The 25,453-nt window shown below is 44.0% G+C and overlaps 2 protein-coding genes across 5 annotated transcripts in view; one reads left to right on the top strand and one right to left on the bottom strand.

Moving 5' to 3' along the window:
* The window catches only part of tmem163a (transmembrane protein 163a), a 35,087-nt gene extending 20,911 nt beyond the window's left edge, over positions 1 to 14,176 (top strand). The window contains exons 3-8 of the mRNA XM_029135882.3: positions 4,466 to 4,509; positions 5,002 to 5,093; positions 5,848 to 5,944; positions 9,469 to 9,580; positions 10,388 to 10,529; positions 10,609 to 14,176. Of these exons, the coding sequence (XP_028991715.1) occupies positions 4,466 to 4,509; positions 5,002 to 5,093; positions 5,848 to 5,944; positions 9,469 to 9,580; positions 10,388 to 10,529; positions 10,609 to 10,669 (548 nt within the window). The 3' untranslated portion in view covers positions 10,670 to 14,176. The remainder of the gene's footprint in view (positions 1 to 4,465; positions 4,510 to 5,001; positions 5,094 to 5,847; positions 5,945 to 9,468; positions 9,581 to 10,387; positions 10,530 to 10,608) is intronic.
* A 122-nt stretch (positions 14,177 to 14,298) lies between these two features.
* LOC114847546 (alpha-1,6-mannosylglycoprotein 6-beta-N-acetylglucosaminyltransferase A-like) lies at positions 14,299 to 25,209 on the bottom strand. Of its 4 annotated transcripts, none has more exons than XM_029137403.3 (19): positions 25,045 to 25,209; positions 24,817 to 24,916; positions 24,466 to 24,556; positions 24,088 to 24,153; positions 23,645 to 23,842; positions 21,856 to 21,920; positions 21,560 to 21,649; positions 21,374 to 21,439; positions 21,059 to 21,235; positions 20,786 to 20,955; positions 20,531 to 20,659; positions 18,552 to 18,685; positions 18,333 to 18,466; positions 17,829 to 17,972; positions 17,345 to 17,491; positions 17,127 to 17,240; positions 16,238 to 16,312; positions 15,990 to 16,147; positions 14,299 to 15,133 (listed from the first exon to the last, which is right to left on the bottom strand). In XM_029137403.3, exons 2-19 carry the CDS (start codon positions 24,901 to 24,903, stop codon positions 14,935 to 14,937), a joined length of 2,244 nt encoding a protein of 747 aa, XP_028993236.1. In that variant the 5' UTR covers positions 24,904 to 24,916; positions 25,045 to 25,209; the 3' UTR covers positions 14,299 to 14,934. The 4 variants fall into 4 exon arrangements, with proteins under 4 accessions (XP_028993236.1, XP_055360795.1, XP_055360796.1 ...); XM_055504820.1 differs by having other exon boundaries at positions 24,088 to 24,178; positions 24,467 to 24,556; XM_055504821.1 differs by having other exon boundaries at positions 24,630 to 24,916; positions 25,045 to 25,207.
* Positions 25,210 to 25,453: the final 244 nt, after the last annotated feature.

Genomic DNA, 25,453 nt, shown 5'->3' with positions numbered 1-25,453 from the left:
TGGGCTGCTGCATATCTCTGCGACCCTTCTGAGAGGTGTATTTGCATAGAAATCTTGTTTGGTCCAGTTTAATGATGCATAATTCCTGTTCATTACCCTCTGCTTCCTCTTCCTCCCGTCTCCTTCCGGCTCGTACATGTCTCTGCATTTGTTTACAACTTCCTTCTTGGCGGTTCCTCCCGTCGTGCCCGTGGCAGATTTACCTGTAGCGCGGCCGCGTAATGAGCCGCTCGCGCACTTCAAGCGCCGTGATGTCATCAGGCAGTTTTCCTTAGCTTCAATGAAAACTGTATTGCCAGATCTTTCTCACAGCTCAGATCAGATAAGTCGCTGATTGGCGACACACAAGTGGCTCCTACCGTCTCCTGCCTCCTCTCATCTATTGTATTTCTGCATCGTTCTCCCTCCTCTTTTCCCCCCGTGTCTCTCTTTGTGCCTTTGTTCCCGATGATGTAATTGATTTTCACATCCCTGGAATAGAGCTTGTGCCCTTGAGGAACAGAGGGGAGGACGTAATTACATTTCTGTTTGACTGCAAATGGTTCTGCTAATTTGATATGGACTGTTTTCATACAGTCAACAGCCGAGGTTGTTTACTGGAAGATGGAGATGACAAGCTGCGTGTTGATGTGTGTCGGTCTGGACTAATGTAACTGAACAAAGATTTGTGCATGGGTCTGGTGTTAAATATGACACCTTTATTGATGGATAAAAGCCACTGTGCAGTTTGTCCGCCTGATGCTAGTGATTTCTTATAACGCCCATCAGAGATGTAATAACAAGTTTATAAATGTTACAGGCCTAAATACATAAACAAATATCAAATATGTTAGTGCATCTTTGCAGAATACTATGTAATAAACTCTCCAGTATATAGTAATAGTCTCATTTAAGATTAAGAAGAGCGTAACATATTAAATAACAACACTTGAATTTTCTTCTGCTCTGAACCAGATCCGTCTATTTTCTGCTTCTAATCAGCGCCAAGTGAACACTGGGGACAAACAGAGGGACAGAGCTGGAGAGTGAGCGTGAGCGCTTGGTGTTGGCACCGGCCCCGGTTCTCGCATATCTCGCTGATAATTAGGGTCTTACTGCTGCCAAGTTGTAACCATTCCTTTAGCAGCTCAGTCGAGCTGCGCAGGTGACCGCGGGGTCTCTGAGTGGATTACTGAGCGGACATTAAAAAGCAGAGGACCTAAACGGACAGAATAGTGTATCGGTCGTGTCTCGGTTTCCCAGACTAGCGTCTTTTCTCCATCGCTCCTCGCTGTTTTCTCCCTCTTCTTCCTCCAGCTCCATCGTAACCACCCTCTCCCTCCGAGCTCCCGACTCTTGTTAGCACCGGTCATGCATGCTTGCCTCCCTGATTAACTAACAACCCAGAGGATGTAACACAGTATAGTGTCTGCTCGCCTCCAGAGGGGTATCGATTTCCTGGCAGGAGGTTAACACACAGACGGCTGGCACGTCCGAATGAGCTTGAGACCGGCGACCGGAGAAATAAACAACTGCGAGGACTGAAAAAAATGCTATTTTCAACTGGGTGGCTTATGTGGGATTCTGCATTGTTTGGCTTGACGACCACACACACACACACACACACACACACACAAAACGGGCTCGTGCAGTGATTGAAGGACTACAGGTTGAAAGAAGGCTGAACATAAGATGGTGATGAGGCTGAGAAGCTGCCTTCAAAATGAGTTTCTAGACAGAGGACACAGACGCAGAAGAAGAACATCTGTTCTTTCTGGAAGTGACATACATTTAAAACAGGGCTGAAAAAAGGCCACTAAGGATCTGTGTGTGTGTGTGTGTGTGTGTGTGTGTGTGTGTGTGTGTGTGTGTGTGTGTGTGTGTGTGTGTGTGTGTGTGTGTGTGTGTGTGTGTGTGTGTGTGTGTGTGTGTGTGGCACATTAGGTCATTAGTGGTTGCACTATCCAATATATAGGTTGCATTTTATTCTTTTAATTTCTTTTTCAACAAATCACTTACTAATTTCCCAGCAATAAGAAGTCTGCATGTGCATGATGCAGTTCATTACCAAGGCAAAGTGTTGGTGGTGAAACATGAATTCAGCTCCAGCACACAAAATAAATACGCCCGTCTTTGCTACCATCTGGTAATGGTGACGTGAAGGTTGCAATAAAACCACCGTTTTTCGTGCTTCCAGTCATGCAGTAGTCACAAGTTGGTCGGCCATGACAAGGTTAGATATGAGATCTAACCATGAACATCCTACAATTTGGAATGCTGTTAAAATTCCTCACTATACCAATTGCATCGGGATATTGTTTTTCTTTGCATGTATTGTATTAATGCTTTAGTATATAAATATATAGAGCTGTCATTTCTGTGTCATGAATAAGACTCTTAAGCTACTCTACCATTGGTTGAGTGGAGTTCAGAGAACAGACACTCAGGTTGACAGAAATGGGCTAATTCCATGACAGTTTATCGGTCAGTGCAGGTTCCAGCTCTGCTCATGTCTCAGAGGTTCACTTGGAATGTAGACGGTCACAAGTAAAGGCTTTTAGAAGCAGGAGCCAATTATCCTCAGGATCGCGACGTGCACCCGAGCTGGTCTCGCTGCAGAGTGAGGGCTTTACAACACAACATGCGTGTGGGTGCGAAGACACAGAATAAAAGGTGATCCAAGCAGAAAATGTATATAGACTAATAGATTTGTGTATTTGGTGTTGTTGGGCTGATTTCATTGGCTGGTGGAGTAGAGGCAAAATAAGATGCAGTCTAAGCATTAGAATCATAGTGTGATTGTCGTTTTAATGAGCACACCAGCACACAAGTCGAATCATGTGATAAAAGGTCACAGATCTTAAGACACATTATAGAAAAGCACAGCCAGCAGATTAGCTCAATGTGATTATGTCAAGTCAGAATAACAAGAGATTAGGTTTCCTTTAAAGTATTAGTTGGATTACAAATTATATTCCCTTTTCCATCTGTGTTAATGTTGTGATTAACTGGTGGTGTTATGAAGCAGCAAAACACCGTTGAATCATTTTAAATGTTAAAAACCAGCTTCAAAATCAGCTGTAACTAATCAAAAACAAAAATAATAACATTAACTACTTAAGCAGGAATTGAATATGCATTTTCAAAGTGATGTGAACTGCTTCATGCGTGGGATGTGGGTTTGTTTGGCATCATTTACAACAAGCACACAGTCAGCTGATCGTTAAGTCAAATAATGCAACACGGTGAATGTAATAGGTGTGTGACCACTTACCAAGTGCTCCAACTCGGGTTACTTCAAAAACAGCATTATCAAAAATAACAAAAAGAGTTTCTAACTATGGCAAACGTAGCTTTTTATACGTATTAAATGCGTTTCATTTTATTATTTTATTACTTCTTGTTTGTCTGATATATTTTCTGTATGATGTGTTAGACAAATTTATCATCCAGACTCATAATGAATTGGTTCCTCAATTCATTATACAGCTGTCTGTGAATGTGACAAGTTAAGAAACAGCATGACAGTATTTTAACTGGCAAAAGCAAAACGTTAACGCGTCATAAAAAAAGCTGGAGAGTGAGGAGCCTTCATCTGTTTGCCTGTTGCGACCTGTCTGGATTCTGCAGAGAGCGAGAGAGACAGTGACTGCATGCACGTGTGTGTGTGTTTGTGTGTGTGTGTGTGTGTGTGTGTGTGTGTGTGTGTGTGTGTGTGTGTGTGTGTGTGTGTGTGTGTGTGTGTGTGTGTGTGTGTGTGTGTGTGTGTGTGTGTGGCAGCAGCTGTCTGGTGTCAGGGGTCAGTCTGGGACGGCCCTCACCTCTCCTCTCTTTGGTTCCATCTCTGCTCGGGAAGAACTTTGCATCATATTCTTTATGCCGTTGTCAAGCAGTTTATGCCAACCAGAATGTATAAGCAGCTGAAAGACACTGAGATCTTGTGGAGGGCAATAAAGAGAGAGAGAGAGAGAGAGAGATTGGCTGGATGACAAAAACAAAGAGAGATTGAGGGGAGCAGCATGAAAGCTCTGCCGAGTTCAAACCCACTCCCAGCCTCCCCTTAAACCTCCTGTTACCATGGCGATGTAGCTGTCGATACGGTGTCCCCAGAGACGCTGTCCTGGAAACACTGGGGAGGCAGCGAAGGGGGGGACACGAGCACAAGGGCAGGCAGAAGGACAGAAACGCCCAGGTGGGACCGTCACAATGAGCAACAGTGGCCTTAACACAACACAGGACACCAGAAATGTCATCAAGCGGTTACAGTAGGTCTGGAATGCTGGGGGTGGTTTCATTAAGTTTTATTAAGTTGGTTTGATTCTACTGATCTTCCAGGAGCCTGCAGTTTCATTTTTATTATACACGATGAGTCAAACTGTCCAGAGCATGAAATGTAAATGACTGAAAAAGGGTCAAATAACAAAGTTGTCATGTCTGTGTCTGTGTCTGTGTCTCTGTTTGTGTCTCTGTTTGTGTCTCTCCTCAGCCGTATCGTTCATGCGACACAGCGCGTCAGCCTTCGGATTTGCAGTGAGTTCCGCCTTCACTCCTTCTTCCATTTGCATTGATCAGCAGTCATAACTTGGGGCTCGGTGATTTATTAATGAATGCCCGTACCCAAGCGTTATTGGACCCCCTGTCTCCAAGGTAACGGGGCAGACGAGAGGGACGGGGCACACGGAGCTCAGCGGCGGATATTTGTGTTCACTTATACTGAGCTGCAGTCATTTACCGAACGGTCAAAGGCCAAAAAAGCAGATTGGGAATCGTGAGGAGTTCAATGAAAGTGCGCAGCACTGACCGTCTCTGTCTGATTATTAAAAAATCTTGTTAATTAATAAGTTCTCACTGTCTGTTACAATTTTAATCAAGTAGCTCAGCTACAGGAAGTGTATATGCATGAGATGTGACCCAGAGCTCCTCTAAAGATGAAAGGGCCATTTTTAAAGAGAAGCCTCTTGACCTTTAAACGTAGCTTCCCTCCTGTTCCTTTCTCTCACTCGGTTCCTGTCTCCGCTGCAGTTCGACGCCACGCTGGACGTGCTGTCGTCCGTCATCGTGCTGTGGCGCTACAGCAATGCAGCCGCCGTGCACTCGGCTCACAGAGAGTACATGTAAGTACGACGCCGCCTTAACGGACTGATGATGAAGCAACGCAGAAAACGCCGATGCTTTAAAGTGCGGATGAAACGGCAAAGAAACGCACGTCTGGGGGAGAAACGGATGCAGAGGAATGTGGTGCTGCTCCTCGACGCCGCCTGAAGCCCCAGCTGGAACCCGACGCAGAAAACGAATGAACGCCTCGGAGCCTCAATATGTAGAATCTCTAAGCACCTGATCTTTGCTGAGCAGATGAACGCCGTGATTCAAAAAGTGGTGTTTTGGCGACGGTTGTGAAAGTGTGAGCTAATGCAATACTCAAAAAATCCCATTACGCATAAGGTTATGATTCATGACATGTTTATGTTAATCTGAACTTTTAGTTATACAGTGTAAATGACAGATTTTCTCATTAGAGGTTATATAAACTGTCGCTGTGTTGCTATTTTCATTGCGTTGCACATTCTCATATTACCTTTTAAACGTGGATCTTTTTGGTCTCTCGTCTGTTGAAGCGATGCGGCTGAACGTCTCAGAATTAGATCTGATCCTTCAAGGCTCAACTGCTCTGCTGCTGGTTGTCTAGTTGTTAAAAAGCAAACAAATGGAATTTTGTGTACAGTGGGTGTTTTGGTAGTCGTCATACCTTGAAGCAGGTAAAATTAGTTTGAATCTTTATTGTGGGTTTACTGTATTTCTGAACTTACTCTCCCTGTTTTATATATGATATTTTCACTCCACTGCTGTCTGTCTGTCTGTCTGTTGCAGAGCGTGCGTAGTCCTGGGGATTGTGTTTGTTCTGTCCTCCTTGTGTATCCTTGGAAAGGCCATCCATGATCTGGCTACCAGGGTGCCGCCAGAAGTGGTAAGACCCCACGTACACGATTTAAAACTGCTGTTAAAAATAGTCTGGTTTATCTAAATGTTTGGAGGTTTAATCTGAAGATATACAACAAAATTAAAACATAAGATCCCATTATATTCTATATATGATAAAAACAGACACATACTGTACTGTACATTGTAATATGTTGCAGAGGATGTAAGCAGAAGGTTGTGTATGTGCCATGGATGCTAATTTCCTCCTTCTTATTGTTTGTTCAGTGCGTTACACCAGGTTACTGTAGTTCCAGTTAGATAAAGGCTACAGTAATAAAGGGCTTCCAAAATAGGGTGATGCTCGCTAGCTTTTACAGAGTATGTGACATAGAGAAGAAGAAAATATATGTGTGTATCAGCTGATGCTGGGTGGATCCTCGCAGCGAGATTCATAGACGCAGGTAGAAAAGATTGTAAATGTTTTTGATAAAGGAGAGGCTGCTCTTCCTAACGACAGCGATGCCTTTAGTTTGTATTTGCTTCATCTGTTGGAATTCACCCTCCGCCTCATTTTGCTGCTGCAGTGAACGTGGCGCGGTGTGTATATGAACAGGTGTCTCTGTGTTCAAGGCAGAAATGGCATCTCACACACACACACACACACACACACACGCACGCACGTACAACAGTAAACACGAGGCACAACAGCTAAAGCGAACAACACCCCTGAGTTGAGCTAAATTTGACTCCGCACGCAGACGCACACGCTTTCTCTCACACACACACACACACACACACACACACACACACACACACACACACACACACACACACACACACACACACACGCACACACACACACAGTGAGCGGAGAGTCTTTTTTTATCTGTCTCCTGTTGCTGCTCTGACGTCAGTATTTGTCTCCCTCCACTTGACTTTTTGTTGTTTTTTTTCCTACACACACACACACACGCACGCACGCACGCACACACACACGCACGCACGCACGCACGCACGCACGCACGCACGCACGCACGCACGCACGCACACACACACACACACACACACACACCCTTCAGCCCCACCTCAGAGGTTTTAAGGCTCTGAACAGGATCCAGAAATAGTCTCACCGTTCTGTTGCTGGGGTCGGGTCCGGCTCTTCCAGCATCGTTTCTGCTCTGGGAGGAGCTTTCAGTGCTCCTATTTGCCCTGTGAATGGTTTAATTCACACCTGTGAAGCCAGGTCACGGAGGGAGGCCCGGTCTTTACACTGCAGAACCACGTGGCTCTGTGACGTTTCTTATTAAGCAGGTTCAGCACCTTAGGTTTTGTGTGATGACACTGGGTCGATACATGAACCATCCACATTAACCATCATCAACCGTCAGAGTTCATCTGATGCTACGGAGCTCCACTCTACCAGACGATGCGGCGGCATCGCGTCTTCTGCTACTATTTTTACCATCAAATGAGATCAGCAGCCTGGAGATAACACAGCAGACAGTCAGACCAACCATCCACATCAGTCAGGTTCATCAGGATGTTACTGCTGCTTCTTCATACTGCTGTCGAGTGCCCAAACGCAGAAGCCAGTGGAGCCGCAGCCTCAAAGGCTGTAGTCACTCTGCTGCTCGTCTCTGGGCTTGAGGCTGCGGTGCCGCGGCGTTAATAGGGCGTTGGGTCTGGAAGCAGCCTCCTGACAGCGGCTGGAGCCCATTAACCACTGTCTCATGACGCTGGCTTTCAATCAGCCTCCTCTACCCTTCTCTCTGCATTGGGTCCAGTCAGCAGCGCGCATTTACAGTGTATGGACGACCTGCTCGCGTGCAGTAAGAGGCCTCGGACACCTGCTTGTGGCTCCTTATAAAATACAACGCCCGCTGCGGTAGCTGAATTTAAACGCCCCTCATTGTAAGTCTCTTCCGCGCTCCATCCGTCGTCGCCGTCGCTCCCTCCTCGCGTCCCAGCCATCTTTCATCATTAGATCCACACTCTCTCTCCAACCTCCCGCTCCGAGCTCACCTGCTCCGTCTCGCCTCATTATCGCGTCTATCTTCACCGGCTCGACACTTACACTGTGTTATTTTTTATCATTCGCGGCTTCCCGTCCTCGGTGTCAGGCTTTGGTGGTTTTGGGGCGAAAGCAGACGTGTTCACTGAGGTTTTCATCAGGCAGCAGTCAGGGCTGATTTATCACACCAGCAGTGATCTTTTTACGTATTCACTTTGTATGATAACGTGTGTATAATACTGACAAATACTGTAGGAATTATTATGAATTTTAAAAATAACATTAATGTGACCCTATTTTTATGTTGTGGCACACACAATTCGATTTTCATCTTTTTCCGTCTCCAAAAGATTTTGGCGAAAGCTGAAAAAAGCCCCTTGAGGCGTCGCTGCCTTGATCTGTTCGACTGTCGAGTGGACACAGGGCGCAGAAAAGGGGGGAATCCTGATTCGAGTCACGTTCCGGGCTGCTACTCCCGTGGCAGGCTGTCTGCGCTGATTAAACAGCGAGATTGAGACGGGCTCGGCGTGCGCGTGCGCTGGAGAGAGAGGGAGAGACGGGGCGAGCAAAGCCGGGCCGGTGCACGGAAACACGCGTGCACGCCGCGAGAGGGAGGCGTCGGCACCCGTCCGTCATCCCGTCATCGACGCTGTTTAAAGGCTTCTGGAGGAAGAGGAGCGTCAGGGAGCTGTTACTGCACATGAGATCCATGAAGAATAGAGGGAGACGGGAAAAACAAGGACCTGCATCTGACTGAGCTAATTACTGTACCACTGTAATGCCCACACGCTGCCTTTGGGCTTTTATAATTGAGGCGAAGTGCAAAAATACAGCGCGTAATACAATACACACTTTAAGAATCAGTATCAGCTTCATTGCCAGGTTTGTACAGGATAAGAAGGGAATTAGATTCAGTCCTGCTCATCTGTATAATGTGCAGAAATAAAGCTCCTTTCTTTGATCAGTCTTTTGAGCCTATAGGTGTTATTGTGAGAATCTTTAAAGCAGAATAATGGAGACTTTCCTTAGATCTTTCCTAAAAAGCATCACAGGCGACTCAAGTTGTAAAACAAGGGCAGGCCTGACCATGTTGTGCCTAATAATGGTGTGTAATATGTCACGTTTGGACAGTCTGATAACCTATGGGAAGATGGAACGATAATGGTCTCCTCTTTCCAGAGCTCGTAAATGTATCATGCATATTTAAGTGTGAGCTTGTGAACATGTGGTGAGAAATACAGTACTGTATGACTCTATTCACCCTAGAGAAATGTCCGGTCAACCATCTCTCCTCCTACTTAAACCTGAGGAGGACACTCGGCCATGTTGGTTTGTGCTGTCACCATTGGAGGCGTCGTCTGTTTGACCTTGAGTCGAGCCTGTATATATATAATTGATGGTTGCAAAGCCTCATGGGTCGCTGAGCTTGACTGATGACGCGTGTGCTGTCGTTGGCCGTTCCCTCTGTTGCTTTAGTTGATCTCATCAAACAGCTGCAGGTTCTACAGAGCTGTACTGGGCCTGTCTCCTAAATCCCGCCCCTCTCTGTCTTCTGTCAGGACGACTTCCTCTTCAGCGTGTCCATAGTGAGCGGCCTCACGTGCGCTGTGCTGGCCGTGGCCAAGTTCATGCTGGGAAGAGTGCTGACCAGTCGGGCCCTCATCACCGATGGTAGGGTTGCTCCCACATACAGTACATACAGCAAATGTCTTAGTGTGTCATTAGGTACATTAAGAATACTTCAAAGTTACAGTATAGGACTTTATACAGTGCGTCTATTATAAGCTCAGGTTCATTTACATGTAGCTCAGTAAATAGACTCTTTAGGGACAAAGAAGCCCATTGAGGCCACTGCATAAAGGGCCACACTGACTTCATGTTAAATAATAAACATTGTCATCCTTTAAAGCAGACATAATAAATTTATTAGGATTAACTACAGTAATTACCACAAACAAAATCAGATAAAATATGATTTCAAATACACAAAACACTCAGTTGTGTACTGTATGTAGTGACGTAAACGTTCCCGTCCCACTATGTGGGACCAGGTACTGTTTGCATGCACCACCGAAAACCAAAGAAGTGGTTATGACCCACCAGACGCTCATAAACATCTGCGCGGGCGAACGAAAGCACACACGCCCTCGGAAGCACACGCGGCTCCGGCTAAAGCCGGGTTTCAGGACGCACAGGGCATCAATCCAATAAACCTGAGCTCGCTGTTCTCAGAGCCTGCGTTTATTTCCCACAAGACCGCACGCTCGCTGCAGGTGAGACAATAACCCGCCGCGCAAGCTTCCACACAAGGACCAATGGAATTAAGAACACGGCGGCTGAGCAGGGAAACAGCAGTAAATGTATATATGTAGTCTCTGCATTCTGTCCGAGAGTCTTATGACATTATCAATACCACTGTTGTAAATGTTTGTACAACAATACGTCTAAATGTGGCTGAGTCACACTGTTTGTCTGCAGGGTTTAACTCCATGGTTGGCGCCATCATGGGTTTCTCCATTCTGCTGAGCGCTGAAGTCTTCAAGCACCACACGGACGTCTGGTTCCTGGACGGCACCATCGGCGTCCTCATTGGACTCATCATTTTGGCCTACGGGGTCAAGTAAGATGGCGCGCAACAGCATCTCGTCTGCCGGCGCCACACGGCCCCGTTACTCACGCCTCCCGACTCTGTCCCACAGGCTCCTGAAGGACATGGTGCCGCGCGTGAGGCAGACCCGGAACTACGAGCGCTTCGAGTGAGAGAGGCCGCGTCCAGCGGCCGAGCAGGTGTTCGCACGCACGCGCCTCCGCCCTCCTCTCGCCGTCGACCGCCCACGCACACTCCACCCGCTCGTGTCCACAGACACGCACTCATGCGCTGTACATACTGTACATACGACGTTCCCGCATAACATGCACGCACGCACGCACGCACACACACACACACACACGCACGCACGCACGCACGCACACACGCACACGCACGCACACACACACACACACACACACACACACACACACACACACACACACACACACACACACACACACACACACACACACAGACGAGTGAGAGGCGTTGAGGGAAGAGAACGCAGGTGAAGACCGTCCCCTCGACAGACAGCACTTCACTCAGTTAGATCTTTTTCACACGTCTTGCTTTTGTCCGCCGCCCGTTTGGAAATTAAACCTGGTGTAAAGGTACAGACCCCACAACTAGGACTTTCCTCAGGGTTCGTCCAGTGAGGACCCACGGTAGCTGCTGCTGCTAAAATAAAGTAAAAATAGCAGGCAGCGACTCTTTTATAAGATTTTAGTAACTATTCCTAGTTCACCAGCCTCCTCTCGTCAATGCAGCCACCATAAATCCTAATTTATGTTCAATGAGAAGTACAATACGAAGCAGCGACTTAGAGACTCAAAGAGTCAGCAAGCACAGTCGAGGTTAGCCTTGATCCAGAACCAAGTACATAGATACAGCAGGTTAGTAGATAATGAGGACAAACCTCAGTCATACAATTAAATGCACCAGACTTTAAATTGCTTCAGTTATTCGTTTTATACCATGAGGCGGCACATATGATGAGTCCAAGCACAAATCACTTACTTTAGTTCATGAAACACAATGTTTGTGTGTTGCTTACATAATGTCCTTGGTGTTTTCAGTAGCAACACTGAAAAAAGTGAGATTTTTAATGGTTAAACCCAAATGTTGCACAAAGAGAAACAACAGGACCAATGATTTTTAAGGATGATGAATCTAAACTAGGTACTGATTTCAGCATATTTAGCTTGTTTATTTGTCATCTGTCATATATTCTGTTGCCATAAACTGTACATATATATGAATTATTACTCACTCAGTTATTTACTAAAAAACATTCAGGAACGATTTTGTACTTGAAACATACACTGAATATCCAATATTTTATCAGGGTAGTAAAACACATATTTGTCTTGTCTTTGCCCCTTCAAGCTAATATACGTAATCACCAGATGTAGAAAATTGCTACATACATAATTATACAATTATTTGATTTAATTCTGTTATTTATCATTTTGCCTTTCTATGGAGTTCAGTTTGGGTATTTAATAACATCCTTTTTTACATATACTTCTATTTCTTGTTTTGATTTCAATATACGGGAAAGATCTAAGCACAAAGACAGTGACTAAGCGGTGAAATGCAATATCAGTTACACTGCATATCATTTGCAGAGACAACGTCTTCTAGCTGCTCATTAGTCACGTCCTGCATGTTGCCATTGTTTGCATCCATTATTATGTGCAATGAACAGAATGTAAATACAAACCACACGGTCTGTAAATGTGTTTTTTACACAGGTTTGGGTGCATCAGTAACAAAAGTCACACATAGTCGTAGTGCTCTGTGCCCAACATTAAAGGCTTCTCTGAGTAGACCAATCATTGTTAAAGTACAGGATGATTATTGTTGCATATAGTTACAAATGTTGAATATACTGCGCATATACTGTAAATGTTGTTTTATCTATTGTTGTAGATTATTGGTGAAATTGACTGTAAATTTTGCAGTGTAAGTGGAAATAGGACTGGATGTAGGTGTGATCTACAGTAACATCACTCTCCAAGGCTCAAGCTGTGGCCGAAAGGTAAACAAACTACTAACAGAACAACTTATTTTACCTTTCGTGTTGAACCTGAGAGTATTTATCAGTTATTTATATATTAAATCAATTCACTCTACAAATTTATTACATGCTATTTTATAAACATGACCTGATAAAATAAAATATAGTGTCCTGTGTACAAACAGACACTCAACAGACATCTACGAGTACACACTCCCGATTTGATTAAAGTCGTACTGTTGTAGGTGATGGTTGTGCGCCACCTTGTGGCCGGACATTGTAGTGCAAAGTATTAATTATTATTCATAGAGCTGGATCCAAGGGAGAGAGTCTAAATTTATCCCAGGTTGAACACAGCTACAGTTACCTTGGACAGTGGCTGTGAAGGAGCCTGCATCCACTCTACACTGTAATTATCGAGTCCTGGTCGAGGTATAAAACGACGCTATCGTGTAGTTTGACTGCGTGAAGAATACAGATTTGCTACGAACTGAAGGTGTGAATCAGCTCACGCCCTCTCAACTCACCAACAGCACATGGATTTGTAACGCCACCCCCCCCCCCCCCCCCCCCCCCCCCCCCCCCCTTTCTCTCTGCATAGAAGACAATCTTTACGATGACTCGCTAGCACAGTGTTTACATGCTGACCTCACCACACGAGGCAAAGAACAAGCTCCTTCAGTGAAAGTCTGCTTTACTAACGCTATAGCTCTCGTTCTGTTGGATAAAATAGATGCTATTTCGATCAATATCCTTTTCTACCTCTCTTTGTTGCACTTTGATTTTGTGCCACCTCTCATGCCACAGGAACCTGCTCGGTGACTACCACAACCACCACGGCCCTGGCTGCATTTCATGCATCAGAAACAGGACCTTCCATTTTCAGAGTTTCAGTCCTGCCATCGTTCATCTTGTTCAGAAATGCACTGTGCCCAATTCCTCAGCTGGATGAACTGCGCTACTGAGTCCACATACATACACGATGTAAACATCTCAGCACCACGGCGAAGGATATACAGGGGTTTATTAAATATTGAAGGGCATCACACGCAGCACTACCCAGCCTATTGAGCAGGTTTCTTCCAATAATTAACTATTCATGTCCATTAATGTACCCTACTTCCAATAACACAGGGAACTTCATTACTTTTAAGGCTCTACTTTGCTTTTGGGGCAGGGCAGCTCCAGTGCAGCTTCCAGTCCAGGTTAGCGCTGTTTCCTCGCAGGTAGATGGGTTTCGTCTGGGTTCTCCAACCTTCTCTCACGCCCCTAACGCACACAGCTGCTTGTGGGAATGTGACAAAGCTGCTGTCTGGTGATACCTTTATTGCCTTTGAATGTGAATGGTTGCTCTTGTGTACATGCCTGTGTATGGACAAAGTACAGCGTCACCAGCTTCTATCCCCCCCTGGACATCTGGACATTCATGCATCTGCATCATCGTCCCATTATCATTTCAATTAATAGCAATACTAACCTCTCCCTGTTGCTATAGGATTTGCATGGGCTCGTAAGAAACCTTTCCAGCTTCAGTGGTTACAAATGCATTACAGGCACACACACGCACACACACACACACGCACACACACACACACACACACACACATACACACACACACACACACACACACACACACACACACACACACACACACACTTGACAACAACAAATGTGACAATGTAACTAAATTAGTTGTCTGTTTGTACAGTAATGACATCAGTGATATTGCAGATGATGTAAACACCATTTATTTATGTAAAAGAACAATGAGATCTCTGTCAGAGAGAAAAAAGTTTTATTGATTAATAAAATTTTATCCTGCTCATTCCTTGGCCTTTTTTGTTTGTTTGTTGTAGAAACATAAAACAGAACAAACCAGATCCCACTTTCACTGGCTCGATGCCACGTGGCTTGTATCTATAGATAAATGCACAATGTACTGAACGAGGCTATGAATTAATACATAAACAGTAAAGGATCAATTTAATTTATAAAGGGCTATCACACTGACTTTAATTCATACACTTAATACTGTTTCATATCCAACCTCTCTTCTACCGCTGTAGAAGACGCTGTTATTGGCAGAGAGGTGTTTTTCAGAGATTAGCAAAGACTAATTAAACTGATAAAGAAATTCTTTGTGCGACTCCCTTGGAGCCTGATGTGAAATGTAATCAAGGCCTGCGCCTGCGAGATGGCAGGAGGTTGGGGTAGTCATTCTTTTTTAAAACAGGTCACTCTTTATTGGGTTCAGAGGAGACAGTGAAGAACCCATGATATCTGAATCTACATGTACTGAACCTAAACCAAACGGTATTAACACTATCACACCTGAGTGAATACTTTGTGTCATGGTATAGTTCTGTCCAGCGTCATGACGTGGGGTGATGCTGGACTCTGATGGCTCATGGCCGTCAGACACAGGCCGTGCACAAGGCTCTCTGGTCTTTAATGTAGTCTCTACAGGGACAGACGCGGTTTAGGAGCGCGTCGGATCTCACACAGCTGAATAGCAGGTGATCAGCCTGGAGCAGGCAGTGTTTCTGTTGGTCGTAGGCTGGGAGCACCACGCTGCTTTCAGAGTACTGGGATGTGTGACAGTTCAAACCGTAGCTGGAAAGAAATGAAAGGAGGATGAAATCACTGGGGTGTCGAGTCGAAAAATCAGTACAGGAACGTGCACTCAGAATTAAGCTGGTAAAACCTGAAGACATGTTGTATGTTTATATAATTTCTTTTTTTTCATTTTTTTATTCAGTTTCTCCTCTTGGACTCTTCCCTCCTCCATAACTTGAGGGCCAAACGTACATTAACGCCAACACAAACTGGTCTTACAACCTTGTGTGTTGTGTTATTCTATATATTTTTTGTCACTTTAAGAATGAAAGGCTTTGCTGGAGGCAGCAGAGGAGACGACTGCAGATCGGGGTGAAAAGGTCTCGTGTAGGCTGCATCTCACAGAGACTTTGAACTTGATTTTGTGCTTTGACACGTTCAATTTTATCTGAAGCTAACTTTGCACTGTGACGCTGTGACAAGCCAGGCAAAAAAAAAAAAAACAGAGCTGCACATTTGCACATAAATGACCTTTGAATGTATTTTCCTATTGAATTGCCTCTGAAGAGTAAATGTTTTGATCTATAATAAGAAGTAACGATACCAAAGTTCATCCTGATCAGGCGGTGGCATCCCCAGACAATTTTCAATGTGGTGGCCAGATGGGGGGCAGAGAAATTTGTTGGGTGGGATAGCAAAGTGTAGCAAAATGATTGATTGATTTATTCATTTGTGTTTTGTTATGTATTTATTAACGGTTTGTATTTATCTATTTATTGAACATTCCTGTAAGCTGTGTTTGCACTTCTCTGGAGGGGGGGGGGGGGGGGGGGGGGCATGGACACCCCTGGCCACCCCTGGGGGGCGCCCCTGTGATCAGGTTCAATGTACAGGAGATCAGACCTCGACTCACTCAGCAAGGCTCATCACACTGTTGAGATCCGGGAAGAAGGCGGGTTCACAGATCAGCCCCGCGTCCTGGCATGCCTGCTTACAGGACGTTCCTGCCTCTGCCTTCACCACCTGCAGCGCGCTCCGTGGCGGCCACCTTCTGCCAGCGTAGCAGAAGTCCTGAAGCAGAAGGAGGGAGTGTTTTTCCCATGATTATTAACATGATCGTGCCCTTTCTTGATGCAAAGACCAAACTCCAACACCTCCAACCTGTTTCTCAATCAAGACGTTGACTCTCTGGAGCATTCCTTCACTGGTGAACTCATACGGAACATATGGTTCAATCTGAAATGTACACACATGTGATTACTGTATAGATATTCCTATATATATATATATATATATATATATATATATATATATATATATATATATATATACACCAGACAAGACCCAAGGTGTAGACTGTGCAAAGAGGCCCCAGAGACGGTCCAGCACATAACTGCAGGGTGTAAGATGCTGGCAGGCAAAGCATACATGGAACGCCATAACCAAGTGGCTGGCATAGTATACAGGAACATCTGCGCAGAGTATGGACTGGAAACCCCAAGGTCAAAGTGGGAAACACCTCCCAAGGTAGTAGAGAACGAGCGAGCCAAGATCCTGTGGGACTTCCAGATCCAGACTGACAGAATGGTAATGGCGAACCAACCAGACATTGTGGTGGTAGACAAAGAGCAGAGGAAAGCCGTAGTGGTGGATGTGGCAATACCAAGCGATGGCAACATCAGGAAAAAGGAACATGAGAAACTAGAGAAATACCAAGGGCTCAGAGAAGAACTGGAGAAGGCTTGGAAGGTGAAGGCCACAGTGGTGCCTGTGGTGATCGGAGCACTAGGGGCTGTGACCCCCAAACTGGAGGAGTGGCTACGACAGATCCCTGGAAAAACATCCGAAATCTCAGTCCAGAAAAGTGCAGTCCTAGGAACAGCAAGGATACTGCGCAGAACCCTCAAGCTTCCTGGGGACCCAAGCTTGGAAAGTGGATGAGAGACCACCCGCGGAGGGTGAGAATAGAGTGTGTGTGTATATATATATATATATAAATAACTACAATATATATATAACTACTACTTGACACAGTATTTAAGATATGAACGTTTTGGTTCAGAATCCCTGTGAGCGCTCTCTCCACATCCGTGAGGTTGTACATGTCTACCATCCACACGTAGGGCTCTCCAATGGCCTCAGCGTATGGATGCTGAGAAGTCAGCTGAAACACAAGAACAGGCTTGGCATCAAAGAGCATAATGTTCTGTTTCTATTTCAGTCCACTGCTTCCAGAAAAGCGTTGCGGTTTGGAGCGTGACCTCTGACCTCTCTCATGGTGGGCTTCTCGCTGAAGAACTGGGAGTTCAGGCTGTTCAGTGGAGGGTCCAAGCGGGGGTTCAAGAAAACACAGCCATTGGCTAAAGCCTCCAGGGGGGCGGGGCCTTCGTATGGAAAAGACAACCCCACAAAAACCTGAGACAGACCACGAGGATGTGTTGAATCTCTGGACAAATCCAAATAAAAGCGTGTGCACACACGCTGTCGCCACACGGTGGCAGCTAAATGCTACGCACCGTATGCACCCACACCGCAGCAGCAGACTGGAGACAGTGACAGTGGTCAAACAAAGCCACTGCTTCCAGACAGTCAACATAATACATACAACATCAGGCAAAAATTCAAATTATATGCGTTTTCTAATGTGTTATTTATTGTTTTTCTTCCCTCTCTATCCCCTCACCCCAATCATTCATACAGTATATGCACTTATAACCGTATGCCTTAAAGGTGCTCTTCACCTCGCCCTCACCTTGCTCTGCCTGAGCAGAGTCTGTACCTCGGTCCCTTTGACGATGCCGTGGTTCACCACGTATTCTGGGATCTGAGCACTATCGTCGACCGTCCCGTGGATTTCCAGGTGCTTGTGAATGGTGTCCAGATAAGACCGTTTACCCTGTGGTACAACAGCGAAAGAAAATCACTGCACAGAGCACACACTACATGCAGCAATCATTCAAACACCACAAAGAGGCAACAAACAGTGTTTTGAAGGCACAATGTATAATAGTAATCAAACCTCTGTTCCCGGCACGTCAACACAACACAAGACTAAAAGACTGAAACGATTCAGACCTTTTTGTTTTAGTCAGTTTTCTCTTGTAAATTGTATCACTTTGTCGTGTGCTTGTATAGTAAATCCTCCCATCCTGAGTGAGTGGGAGTGGGAGTGGAGTAGAAAGGCTGGTGATTAATGTCATACGACACTTCTAACTGTGGGGAGCTGCGTTGTCGGAGCCATGTCTGTTTTTATTACCTCCCAAAACGCGGCACTCTTGCCGTACACGAGAGCGCGATTCCGCTTCTTGACAGACTCGAGTCGCTGGGTTTCTTGGGAGCTCAGCTGATGCTGAACTACGAAGCCCAGGAAAGTGTTGTCCGGAGTGTGAGCTGGTCACAATAAGAAAGGGGTCGTCAAGTCTCGCACAGTGTCAGTTGGGATTTTTTTTAGGCTCAACCCACAAAGTAGACCTACGGAACATGGTGTAGAACTGCATGGGGATCAGGTTCAGGCCACCGAATGGGCTTTTGAGGTAGTGTTCCTCAGCCCATGCTGCGTGGTTGAAGTCTGGCTCAGTGCCAAAAGAATCCAACACACGAATCATACACCTGTCTCAAACACAAGAAATATACATACACATTAAAAGATCTAAGAAAAATCAGAGTACTACTTCATATACAAAGACTAAATTAGACTGGATTAAATTAGATCTTCAGAGAGATATGTATTTAGATATAGATTCATTACATTCATTATATATAAAATCTAGAAAGACTGACACACTCACTGACTCAGACTCTAAGATTCCAAGTCAGACTTTGACCTCTTTCTTCATCATTATTTGACCCTTTTTAATGTAGAACGATGCTGCAGTATGTGAAACATACGCAAGCATCTGTCTGTTATATTTGTAATGAGAAGTGCAAATAATTATGTGGGAGGCAATTAAACAATGTAAGTCCCATATAAAGTAGAAGCCTCTATTTGTTTTGTGCTGCAGGTTCACACAAGTGGAAAAAGATTTCCTCACTTTCAGGCAGAGGATGTGACTGTGACTCAGCAACGACATATGGTGACACAACTGCAGCTCCACGCACGAATTGTTCTAAACTTAGTTCACGAGCGTTCGATGTTTGTTCAATGTTGTTTCGAAGTTTGTCATTTAATGGCAGCACAAACTTTCTAAATCTAAATTCACTAAATTTTAAAAAAGTAGGTTCCAAAAAAAAACATTTTAAAACTTGCAATTTAAGAATTGACAAAAGTAGAAATCTGAATGTGTTTATAACGTTTAATATAAAAAAAGCACCTCTCTGTCTATTCTCATTCAATATGTTCTCTTTCGCTCAACTTTGACACTTGCAACTGTGTTCAATCAACTTTCTTTTTAAAGTCTCACATAAGGGGTTATTTTCTCTCTGTCCCACCAAAGGAAGAAAATTATATGATTTGATACAAGCAGACCTTCTAATGACAAATGCAGGCTCCGATCAAGTAAATCACCACTTTAGACTTTCCATGGGTCCAAGTATAATCATTTCCTGACCCATATTTGACTTGTTCTTTAATGACATCCAACCTGGACCTATTCTTTTCAAAATCAGACCTTTTTGCTTTACTTTTCTGTTTTGTGGTACAGTATGCATTTTTAGTTAATTAAATGTAGTGTATAGTTCAAAACATTTTTTAAACCTTTATAAATACAGTATTTACAGTATAAAATACTGAACATGTAAAATACTATTGTCAGGTACAGTAAACAGTAATACTAAATACTAAATCCATGAGTCAGCAGTTTCCATGCAAAAGTCTGCTGACTTGCCGTTTTTAAGAAGATGATCTACATCAATGCAAGAAGCATAAGCCTCAAAAGGTCACTGCTGGCTGAATAGAAGCACATTCGTGGAAAGTTGATTGGATGGAAAAAGTAATGTGGGGAAATATGCTCAGGCCACATTAATGAGTGCAGCATTAAGAAGCTTGTTAAGCAAAAACATCTGACCCGGCAAACAACTGATTCAAGCTGCTATCAAAGCAAGCAATGGTTAGACTAACCCAACAGAGCCACAGGAGATTGGGAATCTACAATAGAAGATTCACTTTTCACAAATCTGCAAAACTCTATCAACGGGTTTTCAACAGAATACGAAATTGTTCATACATCGTATTTTTTGTAATTTGCCACATAACTCCAATACATGAGTAATAGAATTAGTCAGAGTTTTGTAAAATTCTGTATCTCTGCACTCTTGGTCTTTTTACACTGATGGGAAATGGCCAAACGCAAGCAGTATGATTATGCAAATCACTAACCCACTCTGCTCTAAAAGCAGGTTGTCATACAGTTTCCAGCAATTAATCCTGGCTGTCACGAAATGTATACTTTGGATGATAGCGCTGCATTATTCATCAAATGCTGAAATGCAGATGATTGATCTCCTCCTGATACTCACTTGTACTGGGTCCAAGATGTGTCAAGTGCTGACTGGATCTGTTTAAGGCCGATGATGTCTGTGTAAATCAGATCTACCTTCACGGCTGACTGACGAGGCGGACAGACGTCCGTGCTTAAACCCAGTAAACTGGAAAAACAGAGGTTCAATCAAGACAAGAATTTCTAATCTGCTTTACTTCTGCCTGTGTCACCCGTCCCTTATTAAACGCGACCTGCGATGAAAGCCTCTTTTCCACGAGCGTGGAGTACTTACTGCTTGAGCTCGGGTACGGAGGCGGAAAGATGAAGACGGTGACCAAGGATGTAAAGTGTGGAGATGAGGTCACTCCACTGGACAAGCTCCCCGAGAGGGCCGCCGCTGAACGCACTCTGTGCTATTCTGAAACCAGATTCATCTGTAACCGCGCCAGGATGCACCAGGATCTGAGGGAGGAAGAATTCAACAGACAAGGGAGTTGCGTTAATCCCTCTTTGCCTTTCAGAGTCCAACCAATATAACTAATAATAGCACAAGAATTAACAAAACCTGTTTGGCTTTCCGCTCTGTGAGGTTATACTTGGCTGAAAGAGACTGTCCAGCCTTGAACCATATCTTCTCCATACTTAAAATTCGACCCTGAATCCATCGGAACTGGGTTCTGTTTTCCATAGACGAATACAGACCTTTCAGGCTTCTCTGTATCACTGCTTGGTCAGACACTTCCTGAATAAATGAATAAACACAAGGCTTATTCTGTGCCACCAAGTTCATGACTGAATTGATTTCATACTCTTCTACTACTACTATACACACAAACATGAGCAATAAAATGACTTAAAAACACGCTGACTTCAGCTTCACCTCTGAGTTTTCCTCAACAGGTGAGGAGGCTGTTCGCCCTTGAAGAACAGGACACCAGGACTCTATCTTTATACCGGACAAAACAAGGTATTAGCGTTATTTGCTGTGATCTAATGTGATGAGAGCCCAGTGGGCAGTGCTATTGAGCAAATGATACACAGTATGACCTCAAAACCACTCTGGTACCTCACTGAGATAAATCAGGAAGGAGCACTGAGACCCATTCACCCCATAGCTGCGGTAGCATGAGTCAGACTCCCACATCTCCTTCATCCACTGGAGAAACAGCAAAGTACAAAAAGTACATGATGAATATCAACCGATCACCTGCTAGAAAGCAGGAAGCAAGTTAAATGATGGATGATGAACAAAATGATTAAATGTCTGATTAAACAGCTGCTCCTGTTTTTGCTTTTGTTTTATTTTTTTGCCAATGCAACATATTCATGATGAAACAAGTTGCAAGTTGCCAAATCTCTTACTTTCAGCTTCCCTATGCATTCTGGGTGTCCGTCCATGGGTGGCAGCGGGCAATTGTCTTGATCATCTAGGAAAACACAAGCGTTTGATGCTTCAAAGATGAAATATGAGTCAAATGTATGAACAAAGAAATGGACAATGAAAGAAGAACAAATGCTAACTAACTACGAAACTACAAATGATCCAAAAACTGCTAAATAAATGAACAAGGCCTCACTTGATTTATGCATTTTCATCAGGTTGTTAATTTATGCTGAAATTAAAGAGAAGATTCATTTGATTTCCTGCTGATCACATGTGTAAACTGTACACAAAATATGATATGAGAGAAGGGGAATGTATAAACAAGGAATGGAACAACCCAAGCACCATATGATGTGTGAACCAAGTGGAAGTGGTGGTGTGAGGTGGGCATGCATGGTTGCCACTGGCATAAGACTGTTTTTTATGGATGACCAGAGTCCTTATAACAGCAGCAGGAGGACATTAAATGTGTAAGGCTTTATTTTCTAACAGGACCCTGCGTCAGTGTTTTTAAACCGCACTCACACAGTTTATGTCTGGATGACTGAGAATCTTTACCAACAGCATGTTTATGCAGTAGATTTAAAAATATTCAGTTCATCTACAAACTAGCTATTGCAATGTCAAGGTCTCTGCTGTTTGCCGACATAGAAACGCAAAAGTCACTGAATTTCCATAATTGGTCTAATTGTGTACACATCCCATGAAAAGACGCAAACAGTGAATCATCCTCTCTAGTGTCTGTTTCACTGCTTACTGTGGGCTCCACCACCCAAAGGCTGCTGTGAAACCACTCAGCGGTGAGTCACTGTCCATGTGGGTAATACTGTATGTCCTCCTGTTACAATGAACATGGACTCCTCACAAGCTGTGACTCATGGACCTGCTGTGGCTACGACCGTCTTCACCAGATGTCACTGTAGAAATGAGTGTGGTCACTCATTATTACAGTAGCACCATTACAACCTTCTTTTTCGTGACCGTGTTGCTAGTTTTTGTTTTGTTTTTACCCACTTGAGAATATTTCACAACCCCTTTACGTTAATGAAAACTATTACAGGGCTCTGCAGTAAAACAATGAATCAATTAATATTTTATTACACAATTTCACACGGTTTAAGTTGTGCTCTGGAATATTATTCAGTTATCCTTGGTCACATTATATGTAGAGATGGACGTACATACTGTACATAAGCCACAGTAACATCCCCAAAACTCGAGGACTGCTTTGCATCTCCTTTGACTACATATCTCTTCATAATCGTCCTCTCATTCATGTGTTTTGCATATTTATAGATCTCGGTCAGTGTTTCTCTGCATCTTTGCTTTCTCTTTGACGCCTTCACAAGCTCGTTTGTGTTGTACAGTAGTTGTCGTATGAGTAGTCATTTCTCATTACAACCGTATTGTGTCTTTGTGTATTTTCTCACCTCTTTGTCTCCAGTTAAGCATGTTAGTGATAATCTCCTTGAACTGTAGTTCTCATTTGCATGCCTTTGTAGTCTAAATGACTTTTTAACAGCGCTGACATGCTCTGTACTGTAATTCATCATTAATAATTCATCTGCTGTATGACCTTACCCTGTAGTGAAGCTGTATTTCTTTAGCCTGATCCAAACTTTTCTTCATCAATCTGAACTCAGGAGTTGAGGGCTGATAGACAGTGTAATGCCCTTGCTACTGTACATCTGCAGCCCTTGCCTTGATCGCGCTATCAGGCAACACGTGCATGCAGCCATATCTTAATTTAATCATGAGTAATTTTACCAGATTGTGCATCTTCCCCCGCCTTCAGCTTTAGGAGTTCCTCCAAGTGAACCACTTGTTCCTGCAGATGAAGTTTATCAGAACGCAGCTCCTTAATCATCGTGTCCCTCATTTGTGCTTTTTCTTCCTCTGCCTCCAGCTTAATCTGGAGCACGCGCCATTCGCCTTTGTAGTCCTTCAAAGGAGACGGAGCAGAGACTGAAGGAAAGAGAGTTTGGAGTGTTTAATTTGACAAATTATTCCCCTGCTTTGAACTTAATTTAAGTGGCATCTGAAAAGGGACGCTTTAAACAATCAGCCTTTCTATGCAAATATTATTCACAGACTATTCCCTTAGCAAATATTACGTGGGGTTTGAAAATGCTTTTAACAATACAATACAATTATTGGAGCATTTAATAGTAATGATACAAATGAATATGTTGGTATGAGACTGTGCTTACAGTCGTCAGACGATGCCACGATGTTCAGGAGATCATCTGCAAACTTGGCGATGAACTTCATTATGTCTGTCAGAGGAGCAGTGGGTCGAGCGGAGCAGGAGAGACATTTTTCCACAAAAAGTAGAATAATGACAAATCACAAGCACAGAGGAGCGGCACCCTCTGTGCCTTCTAATGAATAGCTCCTATTTGAACAGTAGGCTCCAATTGAATCAGGTGATCATAATGCAATTTGATTTCTAGCCTGTGGAGAACATGCTGTTAACCGAGGAGGGGAATGTATTCATTTTCTAAGTGAATTAATGTAACGTATTTAAGAAAAAAAAAAGAATTTATGCTCCTGTTTTTACTCTTCTTCTCCCCGTGATCCTTTCTCACCCTCAGATCTGCTTGCGTCGGCCTTCACGCTGCCGTGAGGCCTGACTCCGTCGTGACTGGTCACGGTCTTTCCCCCCTCGTCAGTGTTGCTCTGAAATAACAACAAAAGCCATTCACGTCCGTTGTGGTCAGCAGATGAGTGTGTTATTTAATCCAGTAGTGACCTAAACTGAACCAGCAGATCTCCATTACGCAGCACATACAGTACAGGTACTGTAGGACTTTCAGTGTGGGTGCACAAGGTCATCTCTGCCTATGAGTTGATCAAACTAAGGGACTGTAAGTGCTTCAATGCATCCGTTGCAGCCGATGAGGCCGTGTGAGGTGAATGCAGAGCGGGACAATACAGACCAGGATGAAATAAGTCAGGCACCAGATGAATCCAACTCCCAGCAGCACATACACAATTCCCTGCAGGGGCCGCTTCAGTTTTCTCATGGTTTGGAAGCAGCTGGATGTTGGTTGATACCATTGTCCAGTTCCAAACAAAAGAGAGGTTTTAATTCACATGCAACACTTTACTTTACTTCAAAATGTTACTAAATAATATCAGCACAACAAAAGGAGTGAAAAACTTACATTCACAGTGTTGTTTGATCCTTCTGCTGTATTTAAAGGACTACATTACAGGACAGTGGTGTGATTGTTTTCCTTTCTAAAATCATTTCTCTAGATGCTTCTTCTGCCAGGTTCCCTGAGGTAGAGACTGTTTGCCCTGTGCGTGTGCTGCCAAGCAGTCACACAACCAGTTCACCAACCTGTTCTCCCACATAAAGTAAGTGTCTCTCATGCCGCATGCAAACACAGGATGTGCATATCACAGGAGATGGTGCGTTCAAGGAAGCCATGTTTTAAATGTGCCTACAGTTTCTCATCTTTTTTGTGCAATAAGACAATGTGGTGTTCTGTTTACTCACCTTCTGTCCCTGATCACTGGGGCTTGAAAAAACAGAATTAAAAGAAGAAATTGTTTTTATATGCATTCATA

Source organism: Betta splendens, chromosome 21 (genome assembly GCF_900634795.4).
Source record: "Betta splendens chromosome 21, fBetSpl5.4, whole genome shotgun sequence".
NCBI lineage: Eukaryota > Metazoa > Chordata > Actinopteri > Anabantiformes > Osphronemidae > Betta > Betta splendens.
This window is presented reverse-complemented; position numbering and strand designations above follow the sequence as displayed.